General features: G+C 38.6%; 1 protein-coding gene across 1 annotated transcript in view; it reads left to right on the top strand.

Moving 5' to 3' along the window:
* The window catches only part of LOC134543156 (uncharacterized), an 872531-nt gene extending 852554 nt beyond the window's left edge, over window positions 1-19977 (top strand). The window contains exon 5 of the mRNA XM_063388061.1: window positions 19471-19977. Within this exon, the coding sequence (XP_063244131.1) occupies window positions 19471-19977 (507 nt within the window). The remainder of the gene's footprint in view (window positions 1-19470) is intronic.
* Window positions 19978-24996: the final 5019 nt, after the last annotated feature.

Below are 24996 nucleotides of genomic sequence, written 5' to 3'. Positions count from 1 at the left end.
AGATCATTTTACCCTCTTAGCAATGCCTTAGGCATTCCATCCCTAATAAAATGTCGGCATATGCCCTCAATTGTTTTGTATGTGTCCAGGTGTGCTCCAATGGGTGAACTGTGATAATACTTAAATACCATGTATCTTAAATTTTGAAGAAGAGTTATTCTGTAAGTTTTACATTGTACTGTTCGTCGATAGAGGAGTCCTTTTGAAAACTTACAATACTTGGGCGGTGAACCTGATTTTATTTGCTGAATAATCTCTGAAATGTAAGGATCTGAATTTTGTCGAGACTGCAAGTCTGAAAAAGCTAAAGGAAAATCTGTAAGAAGGGCGTGGCATGAAATGGGAGGTTCCTCCTGAAGATTAGATTTGGAGGGATTCTCGAACATTCGAGAAAGAGCATCTGCCACGATATTTTTTGAACCTCTGATATGTTGATTGGCAAATTTAAGTGAAGAGATTATTGCTATCCATCTTCCCATTTTTCTTAGTTGCTTGGGGTGAGGAAAAAGTCAAGCGAGGGACTGATTGTTGGTCTTTAATAAAAATTCCCTGTGCTGAATGTATTGTCGAAATTTGTCGATTCCGAACACAACTGCTAGAGACTCGAGTTCATAAACAGAGGAAGATTTTCTCTCTTGATAAGTTAGAGTGCGAGAAGAGAAAGCTATTGGTTGCCTGTGGCCATCGAACTCTTGTGATAGAACTGCGCCAATGGCTACACTCGATGCATCTGTCTGTAGTATGAATCGTTAAGTGAAATCTGCCATCTGTAGAACAGGTGGGCTGGCGGTGACTTTTTAAAAATAATTATAACGCTTTGTCTTGTCAGGACCCCAACTGAATGATGTGTTTTTCTTTTGAAGTGCATTTAACCGGGCTGCATGTTCTGCAAAATTAGGGATAAATGTAGAGTAGAAATTAGCCATTCAAATAAATCTTAAAATTACTTTTGGATCTTTACGTGGTTAGAAATCAGCTATGGCATGTTTACCGCTTGAGTCAATTGTAACTCCTCTACTGGAAATTATGTGTCCCAGAAAATAAATTTCGGAAACTGCAAAATTATCTTTCTTTGTATTGACTGTTAGACCTGCTTTAAACAGTCGGGTGAGAACTTCAGATAAATGAGCTATGTGTTCTTCAAAAGATTCAGAATACACAATACCACTTCGTCAAGGTAATTAAATACGAATTAAAAATTTAAATCACCTAAAACTAGGTCAAGGAGGCGAGTTAATACCTGGGCGCCTGTGGCTAGACCAAAAGGAACTAATTGGTATTGATACAAATTCCAGGGCACGCAAAAACCGGTGATTGGTTTTGTCTTCGGAGTTAGTGGTATTTGATGATAGGCCGAATTGAGATCAAAAATTCTAAAGTACTTGGCTTTGTAAACCAAAGGCAAGCTGATTTCAAATCAGGTAATGGTACAATTTATATGTCTATTTGCTGGTTAATTTTTCTAAAGACCACCACTAAGCGGTGACCTTGACCTTTGGGGGACAAAATGCTGTAGAGGAAAAATTGGAAGTCGATGGTTCAATTACATCCTTGTCCAATAGGTCTTGTATGTATTCGCGCATGATTTCCATTTTGGGGCCCAATAATTTATAAGGGTGACACCTGACTGGGGATTAATCCAAAAGTTTTATGTCATTTGAACTGAGTACGACCTAGTTTTTTTTTTTTGTAAAAACGTATGGGAAGTTATGACATAGATTTTCCACTGCTTTTCTTTGCGATGTGTCGAGGTTTGTCAGGGAGAACTTACATCCATCCTCAACTGCAGACTAGATTTCATTAACATTTCTCTGATGCTGAGTTTTAGGAGAAACAAATGGGATCATCATTATTTATTAAATTTGAAATTGAAATTTCTTGCCTGCAAATCGGTTACTAAGCCTGTTTTAGATATAAAATCATATTCTAAAATGAGGCCAGTTGCTAAGTCCTGTGAAACTAAAAATGTAAACATCCGGGTAAATAACTCAATTTTAATTTTAATGAAGGCTATTGTGTTAACCTTTAATGGTTGCTCTGATGCGGTGAAACATTTTATCTTTATTGGTTCAGTTTTCTGAAATAATTTCTCATCTTGTAAAACATGAAAAAGATTTCCTGAAATAAAACTTCGGACTGAGCCAGTATCAATCAGTCCTAGAATTTCGTGTTAGCCAATCAAGGTAATACTGTTGGTTGACTTGCAAAAATATTGTGACAAATTCTCTTGCCGGGATTTTTAGGATCAATGACATTTTTACAATGTGCCTTGGCATCGATAGCATTTTTTATATTATTTGAAACTGTGGCAGTTTTGCATTTTTGCCCTCTACGAGACTTGTTTGACTTTTGTGTGTTTTTGTTGTTGTTTTGCAGTGTAATTACCTTTTGGGTGGTAATTGGCTCTGTTATTTTATTCTCTCAATGCATGTGAAGTAGTGATTGCACTGATTAAATTACCTGAATATGATTGCTGTTTAGGTGGCGCAGACAAACCACTTGCTGGCCACCACGTTATTCGTTTTTTTTTTTGTTATTGTTGTAATAATATTTTCTCTGTCTGTATTTTGTGCGGCATTCGTCAATTACATGCCTGGGTCTTTTATAGAATTTACAAAATGGCATCTGTTCCTGGTAATGGTTCTATCCACTCTGGTGATTACTGTAATATTATTGTTTTGTTGTGAAATTGGTGTTCATGTATTCCTTTCTCTGTTGTGGTTGTGACACTGAAAGAATGGGGTGTCTGTCAGGGAAACTCGGGTACCGGTTCCTTTGGTAGTCGGTGAATTTTACATTTGTGGCATGCATACACAAATGATCCAGCTCGGCAAAAGTTCGTGGTCAAGTCTGAAAAACTGCTCACGATCACTCTGTAGGACTAATTCCATCCAGGATGTTTGAAACAACTACGCACTCTGAAGCTCCTAGACGACGGACTCGAGCAGCCTCATTAATGTCAACAATGTATTTGCTTAATGGTTCGTCTTTCTGTTGAAGCCTGTTGTACCAATCAAGCCTCAGGTTTGTGATCATGCACGCGGGAATAAAAAACTTAATGTGTCAGCGTGGGACTGATCAAAGGTTAAGTTATTTTCTATGGCCAACGAGGTTCATTCACTCAAAGGTGGGTGGGTAAGGGCGAAAACTTTTCAAATAACTCCTTATCGGGTAGGTTGCATTTTTAATGTAATTTGAGTATTTGCCGCAAAAACTATATTAGTTTTTTTCGGATCCAATCCGTTGGTTTCTGGGAGATTGGTGAGTAGCCTTTCCGATGGGTGGGCGATTTGGCTATAGTAATGTGCTTAATGACCTGGCACAGCTGGTGTCGTGAGGTGATTTGGCACAGGATCGGGGTTGTGCCGCGGGAGGTGTGCTGCATGTGCCAGAGGGAGGTAGTTGGTTGAGGAGCTGACTTGCGGAAGTGGTAGGCCTGGTTAGGGAATAGTTGTCATGGTGGTGGCCTGTGCGAACGTAGTCGCCTAGTTGGATGTGCTGGCCTGAATTAGGGGTGGGATTTTCATTCCAATGGCCGCAGGGGGAGTGTGGAGTTCTGTGGTGGTCTGGAGCGATGAAGATGCTGATTGCAGTTGGTAGTAGGGATTGAAAATGGCTGCCAAAGTCGGTGGAAGGTACATTGGTTGGGTGAGGTGGGAGGTGTACGCAATGAGTTCGAGTGTAGGTGACCTTGGTGACTGGGTGGGCTACCAGCCTCGTGGAGGTCTTCCATATGTTGGGTGGATGGGTAACTGATAGTAGGTATTGCACGAGGACTCTGGAATGGAAATGAGGAGAAGGAACCTGGGAGCGTCGATGATACTGGTGATACTGGTAATGGAGGCACCAGAGTGACCTTGTGCTGGGGTTCCGGTATTTGTGTTTGTGAAACTTCAGGTTGTGTATTGGGATTGGCTGCTAAACTAGCATTTGTTCCCGGCATTTGTTCCTGGGGATATGGAAATATTTCAGTACTCTCAGAGGGTGTTTCTCGTAGTGTGGCGAGTTTGTTGATCAACCTAGTTGTGTAGTTGGGAATTTGTTGTCAGCATTTTTCTATTTCTTTCCTGTAGACACCGTTCAGTTTACCTGCTGATAATATGGACAGGTTGTTGAGTCTAGTGGTGACGTGGTTGTTTTGCGTGAGGATTTGTAATACATTTGCTTGGTTTGTCTTGTTTTGCACTTCATTAACGTAAGTTGTAATGTCCTGAAATTTACTGCTGTTCCACCTCACTCTCACCTGTTTACTGAGGGGATCGAGTGAATCTTTTGGTTTCAGAAGGTAAAACAATGATTTTATCCAGGCATGGTTTTCTATGTTTTTATTTTACTTTTGGATGATTTTTCATAATATAGAGCTACATCATGTGAGTTAATTAACAGGAAGCATATACAACATGGAATTAAAATAACATTAATACAAAAATGGGCTGGCCCTTATTATACAATTCACACAAATTAAAAAAAGTTCGTGACAATTAAACTTTTTTAAGTAATCGTAGTGAGGTTCTTGATTTCAAATCGGAGAAACATCGTGGTTAGATGCTAGTCCGAAAAAGGTTTAAAAAAATTTGCAAGGCTGGCATTTCGGATATTGTTGGATGAAGTGGGACAGATGACGAGACGTCAGAGGCCTGGGTCATCCGTCCCATGTAGACGGATCTGGTACATGGCAAAGTACCCGGGTCCGGTTTTCGGTGCCTGGCATTTGTACTCTGGCACGAGTACCATGTCAAACAGGGTCATGTCTTCCAGGGCCTGCCCGCTGGTATAACAGACGAGCGCGACGCGAATGATCCATTATTTAAAAAAAAAAATCTACGATGACTTATACATGACTACTTTAGCTAGATTTACATGGAATGAATAACGCCTAAACACTACTACGTTGGGAAACATCCTTTGTCTAATCTGATCACATCTTAAGAGAACAACATGGCGAGGCGTCCCGATGATATCTGGTTCTATGCAGTCAGTCCAGAATCGCGGAGCGCAGGGAGTTTGGGGCGGCCGAAACTCGTAATTAAAAGCCATGTTAATGGAAGGTCTTCGGCTTTTGAACCCAATGGTTCCGAACATTACCGAGGTGCTAGTCGAGGAAGGCAGACTTCGATATCTCGAAGTTGGTGCTGCCCGATGTCAGCGTGACCTACTGATGTGTGGCTGAACTAAGTAGAAATCAACTCGCGCAGGTCAGCTGGTAGCCGTATGTAGTTTATGGAGAGGACTGAGCCAGCGCTCTGGTGCCCTAGGGAGGAACTACATTACTGGTTACTGCAGGAAATGCCAGAGAGCAGGTGTTCCGTGGGCGTTAAAACTCCCAGGGGAAGTGATTCGCAAAACTACCGCTAGGTGGCATAAGTATGTACTTCGTGTACTACTGTCGTGGCCTTGGGGACAGGCCGAGCCTGGCCGGGGTTAGCGGCCAGTCAAAGACCCGGGGCGGTGTTCCCAGGAAAGCCTGTAGAGGGGGGAAGGGTAAAACTGCGATGCCAGTGGGAAAGGTGGTCTACAATACCCAGAGGCATGACTAGACTTTGGCGAAGATGATTCGCGATCATGCCAAGAAGTGCTAGCGTCAGGCGAGGTCTAGGAACTGGCCGGTCCTAAGAGCTTACAGGGCCTAGCAGATCTCGTCACGAATTGGGGACGAATTACAGGAGACATCCGTGCGCCAAGGCGGGAATGAAAAGGATCGCCCTGCTAGGTCATTGAAATGGTAACACTGGGAAAACTTGGGGAGACAAGTCTGCCAAAGGTTTTATGGGAGTGTACAGGAGGAGGAACAAGTTTAAGCTCTTGCAGCAGAAGAAGGATTGGAGTCATTATTTAAGTTGAAAAAAAAAATCAAATTTAAATTGTGCCAAAAATACTAGTTGGCGGCACGCTGCATTCGATGTTAAATTATTCTAGGGAGTCAAAGCTTAAATTCCAAGTATCTGACTGCAGTTGCGACAGACAAACGGCTCTAAGTCGTTTCCTCAGCTCTTAGGCATCTCCTGAGGTGGGTTGACCACGAAAGGCGAGTTCATATGCTACCTCGTCCTTAAGAAGACATTCTGGAGTAATCACAATTAAACTTATTTTAACTTATTTTAAGAACTCTAAAGAAACATGTAACTCTTATTCCAGTCTTACATACTGTGCAAGAAACACTGTTAGTTTTAACTTAAATTATAATATATCTTATTCTAAATGCTCAATGGATTACGCACATATACGACGTAGAATTCCCGCCAGAATAAAAGGAAAAATGCCCTCTGAAGAGACAGGCGGGTGTGGGGGGAAAGTGTTAGCGTGTGAGCACACACGGGTGAGATAACACTGGGACAGCCAAGCACCTGCTGGCGAGGCGATGAGAGGAGTTAGGGGTGATGGTCGGATGTGACTGCCACGCGATAACACTTCGCGTGGAGGTCGTGGCAGCTGTCTGTCTCTCGCGCTGAAGTACAAAGACGTCTTAAAATAAACTAAGATGAATCTCGCATTGAGATTTTACACAGGAAATGTTACAAATAATCACGTCACTACATTCGAATGGTGCCAGCTTAAAATTCGTATCAAAAAAATTATGTAATTCGACCATTAAATATATATATATATATATATATATATATATATATATATATATATATATATATATATATTGTTTTGTAATATTACTGAGATTACTTACATACAAAATCACACACTACCTATAACTGAAACCACACTCTGTTACCATTTTTTTACACTCCTCAGTCTCTCTTGATGACTGGGGGTAACTAGTAGATCTTTTGGTTTCAGAAGGCAAAATAATGATTTCGTCTGTTTTTATTTTACTTTTGATAATTTTCACATGATATTTTATAAGTTGATTAACATTTATATATAACATTGACATTGATTTAAAATTACCTTATTAAAGGAATAGGCCTGCCCTTATTAGGCAATTTCATGGATAGTTAAATCAATTTTAAAAAAATTGTAACAATAAACATGTTCATTAGTAGCATTACCAGAATATTGTGACAACCGGTTGTTTTTATTATTATTAGTTGATTTTGATTTGACTTGTTACTGCTACCAAATTATAATGAAATAAATATTGATATTATAAAATTATTTGTTTATGTAAGTTGAATGCTTGATTGGAAACGTGTCAGGATAAACCAGCCTCACAACAGAATACACCTCATCAATTATAATTACGTAAGTCCAGAGTAACTTAGTTTAGTAAATGACAACATACGTATCTTCATCTATTAGTGGTGATATATTTAGTTAGAAAATACATTTAAACTAAACAAAAAACAATGACTCATCTGAAGAGGTAAACAAAAGCCATAAAATTATCATTAAAATGGAATGTTTGTTATCAATAGTAAACATAGGGTGCACCCAAATTACAGGCTAATAATGTTAAAAATTACTTTATATTAGTTATTTAGTTTTTATAATAAATTTAAATATCATGTTATATCCATAATTAGGATTTTACTAATTGAGTCTATAACTTTAAATAAAGATTAAAAACTCCTTCAGGAACAAAACAAAACATATTACAAATATACTTCATTTAAGTAATTAAAGTCCTTTTTTGGAAACATTAGGTAATTAAAATCTTTTGCCCAACATTAGGCGACGAAAGTCTTTTTCTTTTGTAAGCGTTAGGTGACGAAACGTTTGGACGACAAGCAAAAATAAAAATTCATTAAAAAAAAAGGAACGGACTTAGCTGAAGATGAGAAATATCCGTGGCATGTTCAAGACGAAAACTTGTACAGCAGCCGGCGCAGAACCGTGCTTCCCGGGCCGACAGGACGTAGATTCAATTCATAATTTTAGAAGGTAGGTTAAAGAATAACCCAAAACGTAAAGAACTTGAAGAGGATCCAAAACGTTAACCTCCTGCAACATAAGGTTGCAGAGAAACAAAAATTAAATTAAAAAAAGGCAACAACAAAAAAAACTCTCTCTCTCATGCTTTCTCGTGACTTACCGAAATAGGAGGCTAAAGAAATTTACATTGAACTTCACGTCATCTTTTAAAACCAATAAAAACACCACTTCTACAAATCCTAAGTGAAATGTCTAAAAAAATACTATGGTGGGAATAAGTACATGAATCAACCACCATCACTGACTGGAGCCATCTTGGCGAATGCCGAGAACAACGGACGAAGCGGGTAAGTAATTATAAAACAATGGAGCATCGGAAGCTTACCGAACTGCCACCAGGTTGCGTGGACGGTACTAAAAAAAATAATCCAGGAAAAGAAATGGTCTAGAGTACAGATTTTTTATATGAAATCACGTGAAGAAGCGAGGAGAAACTGCAAGCAACTGCTGACAATCACGTGGACAGCACGCCGGGACACGGCGGACAGGCGGGCGTTACTAAAAACTCTTAGGCTAGCACAGAACATCCGGCGAAGAAATGGAAGGCTTTGACTGAAGCCAAACGAAAAATAGAATTATGTGCTTAATGGAATATAATACAAAAATTTAAAGTAAATATCATTTATAAAATTAAAATTAAAAAAACTAAATTAAGTTTAAAATGTAATTTAACACAAGTAAACATTATAAGACTCAATATAAAATAATTATTAGGTACAGAAAATAAAAATATTTTTACTATTGTACGAGTGCCGAAACTTGAAACGGCACAATATGTTGGATATTTAAGTCCTAAAGGAACATTTCTGGCTTTTTGATCTCTTCAACGTCATGATTCAATGCTAGTCCTAAAATGTTATAAAAAACTGATACGCTGGTGGTTTGACGATTGCTGGACGAAGTGGAACAGCTGACTGGACGTCAGAGGGCCTTAGTCATTCGGCCCTTGGAAACTGATCTGGTCCTCGGAATGTGTCCGGTCCATGGAAACTATCCGGTACTTGGACCCTGTCTATGAACAGATCCGAAACACATATGTTCAGGACTGATTCACAGACAGTTGGTAAAGGTCGGCAGAAAATGCCTTCTAATCAGGATGATGGTCGGGGTTTAAAGGTTGTCAAAACTCACCAAAAAAGTAAGATGGTTTCCAGGACAGCCCGGGTGCTGGGCTCGCGAACTCGTGGTTGTCGTGGACGCTTCCATGATTCTATAAAACAATTAATAAATTATGATGAATAAAACATGACTACTCCTACGAGGTAGACCTACATGGACTGATTTAAGGCTAATCACTACAGTTGTGGGAATCATATTCCTTTTCTAGCTGATTAAATCTTAAATGACAAACGGAGACATGTACTGATGCCGGAGATATGGAGTGGCTAGTCTATAATTGCGGCGCGCGGTGAATTTGGGGCGGCAGCCACTCGTAATTAAAAGGCGAAGTTAAAGAAATTAAAGGGGGGAGGCTTCGGCTTCCGGACCGAAAGGTTCCTATAATTAGCGAGGGCCTTGTCGAGAAATACTGATTTCCATATCTCGAAGTTGGTGGTACCGGCCGATGTCAGCGCGACCTACTGATGTGTGTCTGAACCAAGTAGAGGTCGACTCACACGAGGAGACTCCTAGCAGCATGGAGCTTATGGAGTGGACTAGATCAGCACTCTGGTGACCTGGGAAGGGACTATGGGGGACTGGTTATTGCGGGAGTTGGCAGAGGGCAGGCGTTCAATGGGCGTTCAAACACACAGGAGAAGTGATTCTCAAAGCATCCCACATAAAATTAAAATAATATTTTCCTGTAAGCAACATATGACATCATCTGTATAGCAAGAATTGGGACTATTTACAACAATTTATTTTTCTTTAGATTAATTAACTTTCGCAGCTGAATAGAGTCCAAGACAGTTAAAGCCAAGTAGCCTTGTAGCCACATATCTTTGGTCCTGGATGCTTCGTAGTCCTGTAACCTCGCAATCATGTAACCTTGTGTTCTGGAATCTTCGTAGTCCTGTCGGCTCGCAGTCTCATATCCTTATTAGTATAGTCATAATGTGTGGTTAGAGGGAAGTAATTTTTGGAAAGCTAATTTTTGCTGGAAAAGATCCTGTATGTTCACCTTTATCTTTGGAAGGAAATCACCTGAATTCCGCAATGGGGAACATGCCGCCATCTTGGAAAAATGGCGGATAAAATAGGTTTTTCTTATTTATCTCGTAAACCGTTGCTTTTACAATAAAATACTAGGGAAGTAAAAGAAAGATAATTAAAGTTGAGATAAAAAGGGTTTCTTTCAAAGTTTCTCTATCTTTTACAGTTGAAAAGTTATAGTCAATTTAAGCTAATGAGTAAGTGCGAAAGTCTGCATTTAGTAGGTTCATCCTTAATCGCGCCTAAACAGTACGACTGATATATGTGAAGTTTTGTCAGCAGACAGACAATGACCTGAAATAACATATTGTTAAATTTTTAAATCAATAGGATAACTCTGTGAAGAAGGTAACCACCATCAAGAACAAATATGGGATTTTCCGGTAATGCACAGCTGCTACTACACATCACTTCAATAACAAGTTTCATTTCTGACTTAGTGCCCTTTCGGAGAGTAATATTGTCAAATAATGCTTGTGGGAGAGGTGCCAGTTCGTAGCGCAAAAATTCTTTCAATTCTTGTTCGGTTTTTACAACACATGCAATCCTGTGAAATAGTTTATTTGGATTTACTTCAACAGGTTCTCCTGCGAACAGCAAAGTTTTTCCCATGTTTGCAAAAGTGAATACTTATTCTTTGCGTTTGAGAGAGACACTTTGAAAGTTTTTACCCACAACTTTCTTTATTGCAGCTTCGCCTATTTCTTTGACATTATCGCAATTCACCCTATTATCTGCAATTACCCCTGAAGCTAATGACACAAGGCGGTCGTCTATTTGATCGAATGGAGAGTGAAGTCTCAATAAGTTTATTTGCATCAACTTTTTCACGAATCTTGCACGATCTTGCACGATCTTGACAAGTCTGTATGTTTCTCAGATGACATGTATGAAACACTAGCGAATGTCTCCATTGCTTCACTTGCTTTAAGTGTTCCTGGCATAGCATAATCCATCGGGCAAGAACATTTTCTGTCAACCCACATCCACGTGTAAGGCCTCCTGCTGTCTTAATTCCTTTCATAAGCACCTGTTCTATAGTGAGGTCATACCAAACACCAGACCAAAATTTGTCCGATCTTCGAATTGTAAAATATCCTAGCTTCACGAATCTTTCTAATTCGTGTGAGGGAAGAACAGATTAAATTTTAAGCATGGTTTGGAGGTACAAGTGCGCAGATTTCGCATAGTGAACATGTCCAGCAGCATGAAGGTGACACAACATGCACTGAACAGCATATAAGTGTAGCCTCCAATCCCCAGTTCGTTCAGCTCTGATAAAGTCGTGGATAATTTCTACTTAATGAATATATTGTATCCAAAGTCTTGCTGTGCGACTTGCCTTTTCAAGCTCATTGAAGGTCTCTTTCATTATACAAAGAATGTTCTCAATGTTTTGTATATCTACCTGTTTCAGATCATCTTGCTTTTCCAATACATCCATGTATAAATTTTTCAAGATGTCGGTACTTTCCTTGGTAATTTTACCTTAATTTAAACAAAGCTCATACAGAAAAGTGGCAATGCAGTTCGGGTAAGCGTGTGTGCTCGAATAGCCCGGGCATATGCATGTCCAGACAACATGTGTATGATAGAGTTTTTGGCAAACACTTGCTACCAGAGTTCTTCAATGCCACTGCTTGCCATAATTTTGACAATGGTTCCCATATAGCTCATTAACAAATGAAAGCCTCCTAAACGAACTACAATAGAAGAAATAATATCATCATCTTCAGCACCAGCGACAATATCCATAGCTTTTATGAAAAGAGGTTGGTCGAAAGTAACAATACATGTTTGATTTAGTATATTTGCACTCTTCAGCAGAAAATCTGAGGCATGTATAAATTGTGGTCATGTTACTTGCTTCTAGATTTATGAATGGAAGAGGCATCACAGTTGATGTTTCAAATGCAAGGGATTTTCCTGAAGCTACTGACATAAACCCACTCCAACCTGTTTGGGAGATATTTACTTCACAAACAGGCCCAGCCATCCACAATAAATCAAGGCAAAGAACGATGCTTGCACTTTCCGGTTTCAACTGCAAAATTAAAACATCTCTCATTTCCATGTGTCTGAGACCAATATTTCTTTCTTTCTCATACACGACAATGGGAATATAAGCAAAAGATCCTGTGTATTTTGCCGAGGGCATTGTCTTTGGCCTAGGTATTCGAAGTTCATCATTAACAGCCGACTTGGGGGTCACACACTTAAAACCTCCCATGACATGAAATGTACCATAACCATCGACAGTGCAGGTATTATGATCCGCATTATCGAACACAAACTGAACAAATCCATTTCTCTGTATTTATGTGTGAGTATTTACTGTCACTGAGGATTCATACTTCAAGACATCATTGTAGGGTGCGCATAGACCCAAGCTATGCATTAAGTCGATTAAATTTCTTGATCGTAATTGTCTGTGTGTATAAACGGCAAGACCTTTTTGTAAAGCAGACAAAAACGATTTGGTTGAGCTGCAGACATGACTGCATGTGCAACAGTTAGTACCTTTTTTCTTCTGCTTTTACTCTCCTAGGTTTCATTAACCCTTGAAGTAATTAGATACATTAAAAAATGACCAATTTGATCCCTACCACCTTTTTGTATGTCGTTCGCTGAGGGGTATGTATCACAATCGTTGATCTGTGAAAATATTTCTTCTTGTATAATTAAAATTGCTGCATCTAAGATTCTTTTCTTTTCATCTATTCCATTTTTTTCTATACCTTTGTGCCATTTGTCAGTAATAGCATGAGATGCCAAAGGACGAAAACAGATGACATTACCAAACATTTTTCGGCTGGGCGACATAACAACTGTTTCACCATAGTGTTCTGATAACTTATGTTTCAGGTACTTATCAATAAAATATGACCCTCGTTGGTTTAGCTCACGCATTTTTTTCGTAAGATCTGATAAAAAGTGCTGGCTTTCATCGTTGTCATCAAGATAATCACAGAGCTTGCTGAATGTCACAGCTCTATCATTCTCACAAGGTCTTCCTCGTTCATCGGCAATGATACCGGGCATACTGGAACCAATAACTCCAAATTTAGAGTAGCATATCTTATGATATTGTGCTTCAGAAGCTACAAGATCATTTTCCACATTAATTCTGGTTGCAACTATACTGGCCCAACTATCAGCCCTTGTTTTACATGTCGATCTTATTGATTCAATTTTTTTAACGTCTGTACATGACATATTCGAGGATATCGTTCTGGATGCTTCTTTTTTCTATTCAGATCAATGGGGTCCCCACAAAACAAGCAACATTCTTTGAAGTTGAAGTAACAACTTTTCTTCCGAAGTAGAAGATCAGCAGGTGGTTCATCCAATGACTTGCATTCTCTATTAGGGGGACCCGTATATCGTTTTCTACAAGACGTATGTACTATCACAGAGTTCAAGCTTTCAATTTTGTCTGAAATGGAGTCACTTCTAGTTTTACTTATTTCTTTGATTTTATCCAATCCTTTGGTGACATTTACAGTTTGAAACTTATTCAAATCTTCACCGCACAAAACACATTTCTTGGATGCATCCATTTTCTGCTATGTCTGTTGTACACTGCTCAGCACTGACTATTATAGTTAATTGCTGTACCAAACCCCCTGAAACATAAATGAAACAATGTTACGTGCAAAGTAGCAGTGGTTGCATATTTACACAAATATGAAATTTCTCACAAACACTGATAACAGGCAATGCCCAGTTTACTTATTAACTAGCAATAAAAAAATTGCATTTTTAAACGTACGTTTAACTGTAGACATTAAATAACACATATAACACATAAGGGAGTTTCCAAAAGGAGGAAGCAGATCAAACTGCTGATTGAGTAAATACCATGAGACAGGTAAGGTTTTCAATGACATTACTCATAGAAAACTCACCATAACTTTTCAACTGTAAAATATAGAGAAAAGTTTAATAGAAACATTTTTATGTAAAATTTAATTATCTTTCTTTTACTTCTCTATTAATTTTCTTGTAAAAGCAACGGTTTACGAGTTTAATCAAAAAAAACCTATTTTGTCCGCCATTTTTCCAAGATGGCGGCATGTTCCCCATTGCGGACTTCAGGTGATTTTTTCCAAACATAAAGGAGACCCTACAGAAAATTTACTGCCAAAAATTAGCTTTCCAAAAATTATTTCCTTCTACAGCCATTTTTTACATATGAATAATACTATATAGACTCGTACTTGCGTAGTTTCGTAACCTTGCAGACTCGTAGTCGCGTAGTCATGATGCCTTGGAGACTCGTAGCCTCACAGTTTCAAACCTTGTAGACTCGATGATGCAAAGTCACGTAAACTTGTAAACTCGTAGTCGCGTAATCCTGATGTTTTTGAGCCTTGTAGACTTGTAGCTACATAACCAAGTAGCCATGTAATCTTATAACATAATGTCGTTGGTGCAGTTGGAGCCAAAGTGAAAATTCAGCCGATGACAGATGCAGCAATTGGTGCCTCGTAGATGTGTAGCTTCGTATCCAAGTACTCTTGCAGTCATGTAGCCAAATGTCTTTGAATCAGTTGAATTCAAAAGACTGTTTGAGTTGGAGCAGTTCAGATCTACCGTAGATTCTAAATCGTATCCTACCGAAAAAAAGGCATATTAATGCTTTTAATACATGTGAAAATTAGCGTTCTTTACGTTAAATGTGTGTAGACAAGACTGCAGTATGATATGAGATTGATTGAAAAACTAATTCTGATAACATATTTTACCAAGTTGAATTTTCGTCCAAGTGTGGTTCCTTTTCTTGAGATGTGCTTCCTTTTACGCGAATTCACGTTTAAATGTGCGTTCTTCTCGTTTTTTATATTCGGTTTCATTGATTGTGCTTTCTCTTTTATGAATGTGCTTACTTTTCGTTGATTATGCTTACATTTAATTTATTGTTATTCCGTTTCATTACTTGTGCTTATTCTTTGTAGAATGTGCTTCCGCTTGTGCTTTCTTTTCGTTGTTTGTGCTTTCATCTTTGTAGAATGTGTTTCCGCTTGTATTTCCATTTCGTAGAATGTGCTTACGCTTGATTTTCCTTTTGGTCGATTGTGTTATTTTTTGGTCGAATGTGCTTCCTTTTCGTTGATTGTGCTTCCATTATTTATTTGTGCTTCCGCTTCATTGATTGTGCTTTCTCTTTGACGAAAGTGCTTTCTTTTCGTTAATTGTGCTTCTTCTACATCGAATGTGCTTTCTATTCGTTGATTGTGCTTCCTCTTTGCAGAATGTGCTTCCGCTTGTGTTTCTTTATCGTTTTTGTGCTTCTGATTGTTTTCCTTTACGTTGATTACACTTACTTTTCATTTATTGTGCAACATTGTTTTACTAATGTGCTTCCTTTTCTATGACTATGCTTCTTTTTTTTCGATGAATGAGAATAGAAATATATGTATTCCAGACATTATTGAACTCATGGTCCGGAGACGACTGATATATTGGCGTGACATTAAACATGACATGTTTAAAATGATTGTCGCATATAGGAGAATGAAATCTCCTGGTTCGGAGACGCTTGGCCTATGTACATTGTTTTCTGCATGAACTGATTAAAAAGGTTAACCGATTATAGACGATAAATATATTTTGGCTACTGATTGGATGTGTTTTACCACCTAATGGATGCGCCTAGCTACCTACTGGATGCGTCCGGTTACTTACTAGTTATGACTTACCCCGTAATGGATGTACATTCCTGAATGTTTAATTGGCATTCCTAGCTACCGACCGGGGCGCGTATTGACACCTACTGATCGTGTCTGACCGTCGAATACATGCTTGGCCACTAACTGTTTGCGCCTTGTTGCTGACTTGACATGTCTAGCTGATAAGTGAGCATGTTGGATACAAACTGAATGCACCTGGACACTGATTACATGCCTAGCAACTGCATAGAAAGGCTTAACTACCAACTGGATACGTCTTGTCACCTACTGGATGTGCATTTCTGTCCACTGAGTATACGTGTCTGGTCACAGACTGGAGGTGTCTAGCCAACAACTACGGTATGCGTCTGGCTACCGACTAGATATGACTTGTCACCTAATAAACGTACGTAGCTGAACGTTGAATAGACAATCCTAGCTATCGACTGGGTGCGTATTGATACCTACTTGACGTGGCTGACCGTTGATAACATGCCTGGCCCCAGACTGAATGTGACTAACCACCGACTGGATGTGCCTGGCCGTCTATTACGAGCCCAGCTACTGAATATACATGACTGGTTAATGAACTATTATGTATAACTGACTTTAAAACACATGTCAAGGCATGCAAAGGACTCGCTTCACTTTCTAAGAAGACAGTAGAAAACGAGAAACGCCATTAATTGACTTGTTTGTGTTTGATGAATTAATGTAATATTTTTTAATTTGAATTTGAGTTGCTTTATTTCTCGAACCTGTCTCTTGTGTGGTATTTTTAATGAATTTTTTTTGCATCGCCCAGGGATCGAACCAAGGACGGATATCTAAAGCAACAATCATTATTTAACGAGTGATTTTTTTTGATGAATTTTTGAATTTTTCCCGAATCTCTAGCTAAATAATTACAAATATCCATGATGACATCCCAATTTAGAAATAATGAGCGCCTCAGTAATAACAAATTATTACTGCACTCTAGCGGGTAAAACTTAAACTAATATGACAGTAGCGCACTCTAGTATATATAAACAATATGTTGGCCTCCAGCAAACGAAAACAATATGGCGGGCATGACATCATACTATCTGGCGATGTGTATATATATACCTTGGAATTAGTGGTGGGAGAATAGTCTGCCAGCAGCTTCCATGGAGGATGGATTTGTCACCATTTTTTATATATTTTTGATCCCACCGGGTTCGAACTGAGGACTATGTGCCGTATGTTTGTTACGTATATTTTTTTTAAATTTTGATTAATTTATTTTTTTTATTTTTTTTTATTTATAGCATTTAAATTATGTATTTTCAAAATGGCGGCCATAACGAAAATTGCAACGTTCTAGAGTCCAATATGGTGGACATAACAAATTGTAACGATGATGACATAGTCATTCAAAATGGTGGGCGTAATGAATCAAGTAATGTTTATAGAATCTAAGATGGCGACCATAACGAAATGTGAAACGGTGATTTAATTTTTTATTAAAATGTTATTAATTAATTTTTTTATAAATTTTAGAATTTTTTCATAAATAAATCTAATGATAAATAAAGATTTTCAAGATGGTGGCCATAACGGAAATTGCAACGGTGACGACATAATCCTAGATGACGTCAGAGTCTTATCGTAGGCTGTAGACATGGATGCTTAAGCTACAATATGGATTATGTGCTCTTTCTAAGGCAAAAGTCTTTTGAGAATTTTTTAAATCCTAATTTTTGAATTATTGGTGAAGAAAACAAAAATTTTGAGTCAACTTTGAGGAATGTTTGAGACCAAAATGGCTGCCGTGACGTCAGAGAGGTCGGTCATTGACCCCATCATAAATCTACACCCTGAACCTTGTGACAGTAGCCGCTATTATACACTACTGCCATGGAGGTAGGATCCTTTGACATTTCTAAACGAATTACCTCACCAGGGTTCAAACAGAGGACACCATGAAATCAGTGCGTTTTTAAAATAATATTTTATTAAAATTTCATTCATTAAATTATTTTATAAATTTTAATTTCCTTTCCAAATTTTTTGGATAACCATAAGGATTTACAAGATGGCAGTCGTAACGAAAATTTAAATGTTAGGAAATGGGGTTTAAGATGGCGGAAAGTTCTAAAAAAACAAATTGGTGGACCCAAGATAGTGGATCCAAGATGATTTCTGGGGTCAAGGTCAAGTTTAAAGGTCAAGGTCGAGGTCATCCAAGAATGCCGCGGTGACGTCACAATCATAGATGGCGATCGACACCAAGCACCACAGCCAGAAGCCCAGGCTTGGAGCCACGTTGTTGGCATCAGTTTAACATACACGCAATTCTTATTTAGAGTCTTGCCATACTAACCAATTGTAACTGAATAGATATCTAATACATCACGTACAGGCTTTACTCAAAATTTTCATAATGACGCCTACAGTGCTTCTTTCACTGAACATTATTTATACAGGATGTAGTACTGGGAGAAAAGTATAAGACACAGCTTAGAAGACCACAGAGGTGTAAGCACTGTATGGTTTTTAAAATTTTGTAACCTTTGACATTTTTTAAATTGTCTCTTCTTGTGAATCGTTGATTGCAAAAAGGAAATGAATATAGTAATATAAAAGTTTTTTTTCTGGTTATTCGTTGGCTTCAAATAGTTTCCAAGAAATAACAAATTCAAAGAAAACGTGAGGTTAAAGAACATTTCAAACATAATGGTTACAGTATTACTGGCACCTGGTAAAGCTGTAAAGAAACAAACATTTTGAGCATTTTACAAACTAATTTTAAGCTATGAAAATTTTGTGATATAATTTTTGATTAAGGACTTTTCCTTTATATTTTTTTTTAAGTCCGGAGATCCTTTGGACACATTATATATGGTGAAATGGCAGATATATCACGAACTTGTGGGAGCTTGTGGCAACTACACAAATTGCCCCAGACGGTGGAGACGAAACCATTATTGGGAGGGAAAGACTCCAAAATGTAGATTGTTGAACATATGGGCATTTGAAATTGTGAATATTTGAAAAGGGTGGAAGTTGAACCCGACAAAAGTAAAGGAAACGCAATGATGAAAAGGTAACAAGAGCAGAAGACGCAAATTTTCTACATGTCATACAGAATACAAAGCAGATAACACAACAAACAAAATATGTAATATTCCCTGAAGTGGCTGGACTACATCCCGATGACTATGGTAAGATTCAAAGTTTCAAAATCTTGTACCCGAACAGCTTGTAGCTGTAAATCAAGATGGACCGAATGTTGAACAAAGACTCATTGGTGAGAATAAAGGACGAGCTTAACTGAAAGCCCTGAGAGAAAAGGCAAATAATAAAAAAACACAAGATGGCAACAGTGATAGTTCCTATTAGGAAAAATAGATGTTGTGCATGGCACGAAACAGAGATTTAAAAGGACTGTGGTAGTACTCGAAAGGGCCGCAATAAAGGATGAGAGGGTGTTTTGGACTGCTTGCGCTAGGTTTAAAGTGTCTTAAGGGGGAGTGGGGGTAATATAGTACTCATCAACATACATGTAATAGGTCGAATGATAACTCATTGTTACAATCTTATCAACTACAGTGACGCCACTTAAAAACTAACAACCGTAATGCTAACATATTTACAATTAGTACAGTTGATATTTGGTGAACTTAATACTATAAACTAAGTATTTTAGAGAGACCCTGCTACAGGCTTTGTAATGTATTCCATCCCCAGTTCCTGTATTGTTTCGCTGTAAGACATCGCGAGGGGTTGCTTGCAGGACGACGACTTCGAGTACCTGATGGACCCCGACAAGGAGCAGCGACACCAGCGCTGCTGCAGAGGATTCTGGTTCCGCGCAGGCGTGTGGAGCGGCGTGAACCTGCTACTGGTGGGAGTGATCGCTCTGCTCGTGGGCTATCTGACGCCACCACGCGATATGGTTGTGGGGTACCAGGACAACCTGGAGATCCTGGACCGCTGGGCCATCGCCTTCAACCACCGCCTGGAGCTGTGTCGCCTGGCCGGGCTTACCGTGTTCTGCTGTGGTGGCCTGGTGCTGCTCGTCACACTCGCGCTGTCCAGCATGTTGGCCGGCCGGCGGCACGGCGCGGAGTGGCGTCCAACCGTGGGGCTCACGCCACCCAGCGAGCCCTTCGTCGTCGGCGAGTCTGGCCTCGCCGCCGGCAACATACCCGTCACCGAACAGATCAAGTCAGTGCAGCCGTCGGCTTGGCCCGAGCCAGCCCGAGGCACGCAGGGCGATCTCTCGGTCCAGATGCCGTGAGCGTTCTCAGGGACGCTTCTACAGCTTCCCTTTCTTTCCATTCAGTTGTAAGTCTTAGGAGTATCTCGCTGTTTTGAAAATCTATGTATAAACACGCCAAAGAATAAATTTCCACTTCACCTGAAGTGGTAATATGCATTGTATCAAAACTAGGTTCTTGTTTTAATATGATATATATTTGGATGAAATTAGATAATTTCTCTGACTAACCGTCAAGAATTTAACCCACTGTGAAATTTTACATAAAATGTATTTTCTGTGTAACTTGTGTTTATACTATACAATGAAAAATTAAGTGTAAGTTAGTGTGTATAATATTATGTCGTTGAAGCTATTTGGTCGGTTGAAGTTTGAGAGACTCAAACGCAATATAGTTTTCCATGTTGTTCTCCAAGCTTTGAAAGGGTGTCATCTTTTAATGTTTACTCTGACAAATAACTAATATACAGAAATATTGAATCTGTATCATGCATGTCCCAACTATATGTGATAACTGTTATTGATTGTAAGAATGTATGGGTACTGAATATTTTAGGAGATATTTATAAACTGTAGATTCAGTAAGAGAATATATTTTCAATTGTTATGAAATTTTAGGAAATAGTTTTTATTTTTACATTGATTCATATGTTCACACTATGCATTTTATTTTATGGGAGTGGAAGAGATATTCAAAGATATATGGTTTTTAAAAATATACTTACAAATAAAATCAATAGGTTTAGGTTAATGAGAGATTCAATTAATAACTATGCAATGTATAGCATTTAGAGAATTTAAATAGGTATATGGTGTAAAGTAAAATTTTAAATGTATATGGGCAATTTTTATTATATTAAAAAGTTCGTAATTTGTAAAATAGTTAATAATATTTAATATTAATGTTTTTTTAAAATAATTTATGTTTTAATATATCGATTGTTTTGTCACTACTTTAGTCATAGGAATAATTTCACGAATAGTATTGAAATCATTTTCTCAAAAGTTAATGTAAAGATTGTAAAATAATCCCAAACTAATATGTGGCTGGCCTAGTGCCTCATTAAACCAAATTTCCATGTTTAAAAATCGCAATTATTTTATCAAAAGATATATTTATACCTAATTATACTTTTCAAAAAATTTTCTTTAATAGTGCATTATTATCACAATCGAAAAGATTAATTTAAGCTGAGTAAATTACACACCACGAAAAATTTCGTTGTGGCCATTTGTAAGGACCAGAAAATAAAAATATAAGAACAGGTAGTGTACAAACGGGGCTCCGAGCCCTGGCTTCGGCTAATGGTGCAGCTGCCAGGGTTCAGTTTGTGGAATGTGACTTCACGGCGGCCATAAGGATGACCTTGGCCTTGACGTAGACCTGAGATCTTGACCTCGAACATTTACCTTCACCTTTAAAATTGATCTTGAAGTTTAGCTTGACGTTAAACATTGAGCCATAAATGTTCATATTCTCCTGGCTCATCTTTAGACTTAGCATAATTTAAATAAATATTTTAGGTATTTTTTCTGTAGAATGTTACAGCCTATCAAAATTTTATCCCAGTATTGAACTCTCCTACTTAATTTTGTCTCCGGCTGTTTCATCCACGGGCTCCCACATCTCTCAGGTCTTGATTAAGCAGGCGCATAATGTCTCCTTGCTCCTCTGCATGTACACGAGTGAAATTTCGCGCCCATTCAGTGCCCCGTGCACATCCTGCCACATGCTACCTTAGCTTCCGTAAGCTCTCTTAGGCACACCCGTAGCTCAAGCTACAGTTCACCGAAGCAACTTTTGTCAGGTTCACCGGCACAGGTTACGGTCGGTCCCGACACGCCTCGGGAGTCCTGCAGGCAGCCGTTCCCACTACACAGCATTACCACCCCCCCCCCTCCTTTCACCCGTCTATACATTCCAGATCCTTCCATCTGGATAAACTACCTCCCGGTCTCTATAACAGGCCCCAGGCCAGCAAACGGACAGCTTACGCCATCTCCCGGCGGCACGGCGAACTAAATTACCTTCTTTAGGCATCGGAGCGAGCGCTCTGGCAGTCGCGACTCAACTTAATCTAAGTTCCTTTCCTCCCCGACAGAGCTCTCACCAGTAGGCTCCATAGGGTACAAGCTTTCGCTAGTTACACATCTCCCCCCCCCCCGACTCTTGTGTACCAACACAGAATCGGTTCCTGTTGTCCCCAACAGAGTGCTCTGCTTTGCACCTCTGAGGCCCCTTTAAGTTAGGCAATTAGCCCTCTTCATAACTTTTTTTGGAGAGCAGAGCAAGTACTCCGCCGGGCTTATTCTAACCAATCAGAGGCCATTTCTCCCACTCCCTAAAACTCCGGGCCCTTCCTTCGAACTTAATCACATGTCACCTGGAAGAGAGGGAGATTCTTCCTTCGGCGGTCACCACGATAGCGTCTCGCGCCGGAACTTCATCGGTCACGCCTTTTACATATTCTGCCGCCGCAACCTAGTTAAGATATCTGATCTCTCAAGTTCGGGAGTGTTCCCTAACGTTTATTTTTTGTTTCTTCTGGTTGGCTATTTTCCATTAGTTTAGCCAAGTAGTAATTTCGTATAATGTCTCGCGATGGTTCACCACGACCACCCGCGCCGCCTCCCCTCGGGGATTGACTTCACTTCACTTCACTTCAATTCACTCCAACCCCAGATCGGTAAGTGGAAAAGTCAACGTCCTGTTTGACTATTGTTGCCTTACCATTATCCTTTTGCCCTAACTTAATTAGTTTACTATTCTTGACCACTGGATTCCCTTTTGGTTCCAGTGGGGTTCAAGACTTGGTTCAGGATGCGTTCAAGACTCGGGTAAAGTTTCCTTTCAAGACTTAGTCTACCAAATTTACGCCGATCCTTCGGAGATTGAAGCACAGAACCTCCTAATTATGCTGCCCCAATGAACAGTCCGCTATGGGTCATGATGAATATGTACTCCAGCACCAATCAGAACAATTAATGTTAAATTTATTATGGTTATTTTCATAGTCTCATTTATAAAATGTATCATAAAATTGTAAGTAATGACTTCAAATCATCCGGGCCCCCTTTAAAATAATTAATTATTAATTCCAATAATTGTAATTTTGTAATTTCAAAGTACATCAAAATAAGATAATGCAAATTTTAATTAACAATAAAAAGGGTAAACTTTAAGCAAACATGTTTGTTTTTCACTTCAAATACGATCCTCCTTTCTAGTTCCCATTGTGAGAACTAACTAATATTTTTTGTTGCTCCCTTGTGTCCTCTGAGTATACAGTAGTTACTGTTTCACACACTTGGTGCAGCTTCCAGAATTTTCATAACTATGGATAAAGTTTCTTTAACTACACAAGGGGCACAGATTGGTAGCAGAGCATTGGTTTTAAATGCATTTAGAATGGTTTGCTTATAAGTCTACCCTAGTGTCGAAGTACTACACAAAAATAATAATAATATTAGTAGTATGTTTTGGGGGCTCCAGCACCAGGCTTCAGGCCGTGGTGCTTGGTGCCGAATAACATCTTGGATTGTGAGGTCACGGCGGCCATATTGGACTCAAAAATTCCTCATAAATCCTCAAAAATGACTCAAAATGACTAATTTCTAGTTTTCTTCCACAAAAGTTGGAAAATTAGGTTTTCGAAAAAACCTTAAAAGTCGTTTTGCATTAGAAACCACAAAATGTCCATATAGATGCTTAAACATCCATTTGTACAGCCTCCGATAAGCCTCTGATGTTTTCATTGATTATTACATCAACATTGCAAATACCGTTACGGCCGCTATCTTATAAATCCGTAATTTTTATGTTAGAAAAATGGGAAAATTTTTAAAAATCATTTAAAAATTTTTATAAAAATCGAATTGAATTATAAAAATTAAATAAAATATTACTTAAAAACCACTGTTGCATTATCATTACAGTCACCAAATTGGGTTATAAATGTTGCATGTTTCGATACGCCTCACCATCTTGGTTGAGTACGATGCCATCCTTACACTTTACGATACGACCGAAATATTGGATCCTATTAATGTTGCAATTATCGTTACGACCGCCATCTTGAAAATCAGTAATTTTAATGCTACAGATTCGAGAAAAATTCCAAAATTCATCAAATAAATCACTCATTAATTTAAATATTTGATTATATCGATTCCTGTCCTTGGTTCGAAACTACTAAGAACAAAAAAACAACAAAACATCATATCCTTCCTCCACAGAAGCTACCTACAGACTGACCTACCACCACCAATAACAATGTATATATCGTCAACTGGTATGAAGTCATGTCCGCCATCTTGTATTCATGTGCTCGAGACCTCCATCTTGTTTATGTCTGCTAGAGCGTGCTGATGACATGTTAGTATAATTTTCTGTTCATCATACCTTTGATTTTGACTGTTGACATTGTGATTCAACCTACACCTTTAAATTTGACATTGACATTGAAATTTGACCTTGACCTTGATATTTGTCCTTGACATAGATATTTGATCTTGACCTTGATATTTGACCTTGACCTTGACCTTTGATATTGACCTTGAACTATGACCTTGAACTTTGACCTTGCCCTTGAAATATGACCTTGACTTTGACCTTGACCTTTAAATTTGAACTTGACTGTCCTCGACCTTGAAATTTTTAACTTGACCTTGAAATTTAACTTTTACCTTGATGACCATCATGGATCCAGCATTTTTTGTGTTCATTATATGCGGTCAGGAGCTACCACCTGCTAGAGGTCAATGCAATATATCTTGTTTTCGCCTGCTGGAGGACACCATCTTGTGCGTGTATTTGTCTTAAAGAGTACATTACCATCATACTGGTCTAAGTGTTTACACACTATAGTGCAGTTATCATTTATTATTACTGAGGTGCCTGCCATCTCGAAATTTGTGCGCCATCTTGGAATCGTGTAACTATTTAGCTATAAATTCGGGAGAACATCCAAGATTCATAAAAAAATCACTCATTAAAGTAATGATTAATTATATCAATTCCTGTTCTTAGTACGATCCTTC

Source organism: Bacillus rossius, chromosome 1 (genome assembly GCF_032445375.1).
Source record: "Bacillus rossius redtenbacheri isolate Brsri chromosome 1, Brsri_v3, whole genome shotgun sequence".
Lineage (NCBI taxonomy): Eukaryota > Metazoa > Arthropoda > Insecta > Phasmatodea > Bacillidae > Bacillus > Bacillus rossius.
This window is presented reverse-complemented; position numbering and strand designations above follow the sequence as displayed.